This window comes from Hypomesus transpacificus, unplaced genomic scaffold, assembly GCF_021917145.1.
Source record: "Hypomesus transpacificus isolate Combined female unplaced genomic scaffold, fHypTra1 scaffold_31, whole genome shotgun sequence".
NCBI classification, from domain to species: Eukaryota; Metazoa; Chordata; class Actinopteri; order Osmeriformes; family Osmeridae; genus Hypomesus; species Hypomesus transpacificus.
Window position 1 is genome coordinate 2344812 of NW_025813837.1, and position 4183 is coordinate 2348994.

General features: G+C 55.3%; 1 protein-coding gene across 1 annotated transcript in view; it reads left to right on the top strand.

Moving 5' to 3' along the window:
- Positions 1-2571: 2571 nt before the first annotated feature.
- tet3 (tet methylcytosine dioxygenase 3) overlaps positions 2572-4183 on the top strand; it is an 11426-nt gene continuing 9814 nt past the window's right edge. Inside the window, 1 exon segment of the mRNA XM_047015625.1 lies at positions 2572-2656. Coding sequence (XP_046871581.1) covers positions 2572-2656 — 85 coding nt within the window.

A 4183-nucleotide genomic window follows, 5' to 3' on the forward strand; every position in this document is an offset into this window, starting at 1 on the left:
TTACCCAGATGGGGGTAAATACCAGATTTGTTACTTGTGCCTTATTACAGAATTCATACTGTACTGTGGTGTTGCTGAGATGGCAGGAAAGTGTAGTTGCCACTTCCTCTCTGCAGAGAGAGAGAGAGAGAGAGACCCAGAGAAATAGTACGTCTGTCATTGACACGCAGTCGTATCTGAGGGCCAGCGTGTGGGCTGAGCCGTTTCCTGCGTCAGCAGCCAGACAGGCTTCTGTGTGGAAAAGTTAGCCCGGCTCGTCATCCAGCCAGTCCTGCAGCAGGTGAGGGATCCAGACCAGAGCTGAGGGCTGGAAGTCCTCTGTGCTGCCTCTGTGCTGCCTCTGTGCTGCCTCTGGGCTGCCTCTGTGCTGCCTCTGGGCTGCCTCTGTGCCGCTCCAGCTCCCCTTTGAAGGTGAACCGCTGCTCCAGGGAGCGAGCACGACGGCGTGTTCGAAAGCCCTCTCCTGGATCCGCTCTGTGTGGGTGACGTGCAGGTTGGGGTCCGGACAGGACGGGGGCGGGTGCAGGATCTTAGGATCAGCGACAGGGAGACTGTGACGGCCCTCTCTTGTGGTCCGTTTCATGAACACCTGAATGAATACTCACTGGAAGGACTCTAATGCTGACACACACAGACACACGGGTTATCGACAAAATCACAAAGCCCTTTTTTCCATCCCTTTCGTTTTTTTTCTCTACATTTCCCATTTTCTTACTCCTCTGTTGTATGGTCTGTCTGTTTGCCTGTGTCCGTCTGCCTGTCTGCCTGCCTGTCTGTCTGTCTGCTTGCCAACCAACCAGCCTGCTTGCCTGCCTGTCTGCCTGTCTGCCTGTCTGTCTGCCTGTCTGCCTGTCTGTCTTGCCTACCAGCCTGCTTGCCTGCCTGTCTGTCTGTCTGCCTGTCTGCTTGCCAACCAGCCTGCTTGCCTGCCTGCCTGCCTGCCTGCCTGTCTGTCTGTCTGTCTGTCTGTCTGTCTGTCTGTCTGTCTGTCTGTCTGTCTGTCTGTCTCTGTCTGTCTGTCTGTCTGTCTGTCTGTCTGTCTGTCTGCCTGTCTCCACAAAGCCCCTGTTTTTCCAGATGGTGTCAGTCCGGGAGCGCGTCCAGCCCTTCACACACTCTAAATAAAGACAGACACACACACACATTGAGAGAGAGAGATAGAGAGAGATAGAGATAGAGAGAGAGAGAGAGAGAGAGAGAGAGGGGGGGGGGGGGGGGGTGTAAGAGAAAAAGGAGGGGATATTAAGGAGCGGCCGCCACCACTCTTAATTTGCCAGGGCCTCGCGGATAAGACGGCACGGCACAGGCGTGGAGGTGAGCATCTGGGGGGGGGGGGGCTTTGAAGAGCCGGGCCTTTGAAGAGGGGGGGGGGGTTGGGCAGGCGGCTTGAGCCAACCCAGGACCCCTCTCTTTGGGCCGGGCTCTAATGAGGTCAGCACTTCGGAACAACCCCCCACCCACCAGCCGGATGTCTGTCTGGAAATGACTCCCTACAAGCCAACCCCCCCCCCTCCCCCCGGTGAGAGGGGGTGGAGAGGAGGGGGAGAAGGAGAGAGTGGAAAAAGAGAGTGAGTGAGTGAGTGAGAAAGGTGGAGAGAAGCAGTGAGGGGGGGCCGTGGAGAGAGAGAGGGAGGCCTTTTTTTGGCGCGCGCACACTGCCGTGTTGCGGGTGAGGGCGATACCCGCAGCAGAGCGAGCAGGCTCCCGATGATGCTAACAGGCAGTGTGCCAAAGCCAATGTGAGTGTAGGCTACGCTGTGACTTCATTAAAGGTGTGTTCGATGGGGGCTGACAGCTGCTTTAGATCAGAGGGAGTTCCTGGGCGGGCAACTGCAGATGTTACTCAGTGGTGCTAGCGCTAGCGGCTATATCAATGCTATCTACGCGGCACCTGGCCTCATGATATAGCGTCCGCTAATGGGCGAAGACACAGTCAGCTGTTTGCATGTAAATCCACAGCCTGGCGCTGTTGAAGAGAGAGGCGTTTTTCCATTTCATGAGACAATGTTACAAATCTCTTTCCTTTGGTTGGAGCACTGAGGGCCTTAATGATTGACTTAGAGGGAGGCTGGTCGACGGATTTCTGTTCAATACTGAGGACCACTCAAGAAGAAATGTTTTAATTGGGTGCAGGCTGTAGGCTGGATGCCTAATTGAGGTTGTTAGATTTAGGCCTCTGATGAACAGACAGGTGTGTATCCGTGCATGTGTGTGAGAGTGTGTGTGTGGGCGCAAATTTCAAATGTTTGATTATAAATGACTGACAGGCATCTCTCGCTTGGTAAGAACTAAGCTTTGGTAGGAACCATTGTTCTGAGACAGAAGAGCTGGGGGACTACAAATATGAACTGAATTTATTTTTCCCATAGCATTTTAGAGGGTCCCTGTTCCCTCTCACACACACACACACACACACACACACCCACACGCGCACAAACACGCAGCTCGAAATGTTTATCGCTGTCGCAACCTAGAGGAGTGATGGATTCATTTCAGCGCAAGTGCTGCCGCTTGGTTAATTCGCTCAGACCATTGCGCTCTCCACCAGGGATTCATTAAAACATAATTAAGATGTTCGGCAGCAGATCTGGGACCCCAAACAGCACAGAAGACCTCTGCAGCAGCAGCAGCACTAAAGGAGATGGAACAGCACCCCGTCAGCCATGCAAGGCGCTGCTGGCTGGGGTGTCGTGTGTCGCACGGTGGAATAGATGACCTCTATTCCATGGCGTGGCGTGTTCCAGCAGCAGAGAGGGCCTTGCCGCGGGGCTCTCGCACTAATAGAGACGCCGGGCTGAATCGGCCGAGCTCTCTCCGTGGCTTGTGAATAATGAGCGTGGATAGGAGGAGGAGGAGAGCCGGGGAGATGTGACGACGGTGATGATGACGACGGGCATGAGACAGTGGTACCAAGGCACTGCCGCGGTCTCTCCCTCTCTCTCTTCTCTTTTTCTTTTCCCCTCTCGCTCTCTTCAAACACACTGTGCACTGTAGTCTCGCTCATCTGCTGCCGCTTAGAAGCCTCTTGGGAACATGCATCCCCCCCCCCTCCCCACCTCCCCCACCCCCCCCCCCCCCCCCCCGCTGCTGGTCAGTTTGGGGGATCTCCATGTTCTTGCGTGTCCTTGTTCACGTTTCAGGGGACGGTTCTGCTCAGCCGGTCACCAGCCTTGTGTATTTAGGGCGACGACTGCGTGTGCGGACCCCGGCGTGTTTGTTTATGTTTCGCGTGTGCGTCTTTGTTTGTGTGTGCTCGGGTGCGTGCGTGCGCTATGTGGAGCGCCAACAAAGCTCTCCCCGCTGTTGCTACGGCAACGCGCCCGGGTCAGACCAGTCTAGCGGTCTGTTACAGCGTGTGCCGACAGGGGAGCAGAGCCAGTCATCCATCTCTCTCCCTCCTCTCTCTCCCTCCTCTCTCTCTCCCTCCTCCCTCTCCCTTCTCTCTCTCTCTCTCTCTCTCTCTCTCTCCCTCTCGCTCTCTGGCTTCCTCACCCCCTCTCTCTCTCTCTCTCTCTCTCTCTCTCTCTCTCTCTCTCTCTCTCTCTCTCTCTCTCTCTCTCTCTCTCTCTCTCTCTCTGTATCAATCCCTCACTCTCTGTTATCTCTATCTTTCTCTCCGTCCCCCCCACCCCCCTCATCTGCGTAGCACAGTCTATGCACATGTGACCCAACATGATCCAGCTAAACGGCTGTGGCGGGAGTGTGTGTTTGTTCACAGAGCACCCTCTGTGGCACGCTCAGGCTCTGCTCTACTATTCACTCCACATGCTCCTTATTTCCACCCCCCCCCCCTCCCCCCCTCACCAAAGCTTTCCAGATGGTGTCGCGATTTCTCGACCTCGTTTTTTCTCTTCCCCGTTGTCTGTGTGTCTGTGTATCTGTCTGTGTAGGTGTGTGTGTTTGTGAATGTGTGTCTGTGTGTGTTTCTCTGTGTGTGTGTGTGTGTGTGTGTGTGTGTATGTACGTGTGTGGATGTATCTGTGTGTGTGTATGTGTGCGTGTTTATCCCTGGTTGAGACCTCTCGGCAGCTGCTTGTTTTGGGGGGGTCGTCATGCCGGTGATGCAGCCGAAGAATGCTAATGTGTTGTGGGTCTGCGTCTGGTCGGGGCCAGATCCCAATCTCTGGGGCACACCTCACTCCGCCTCTCCACCAGGCCCCCCCAGGCACGTCCGTCTACAACC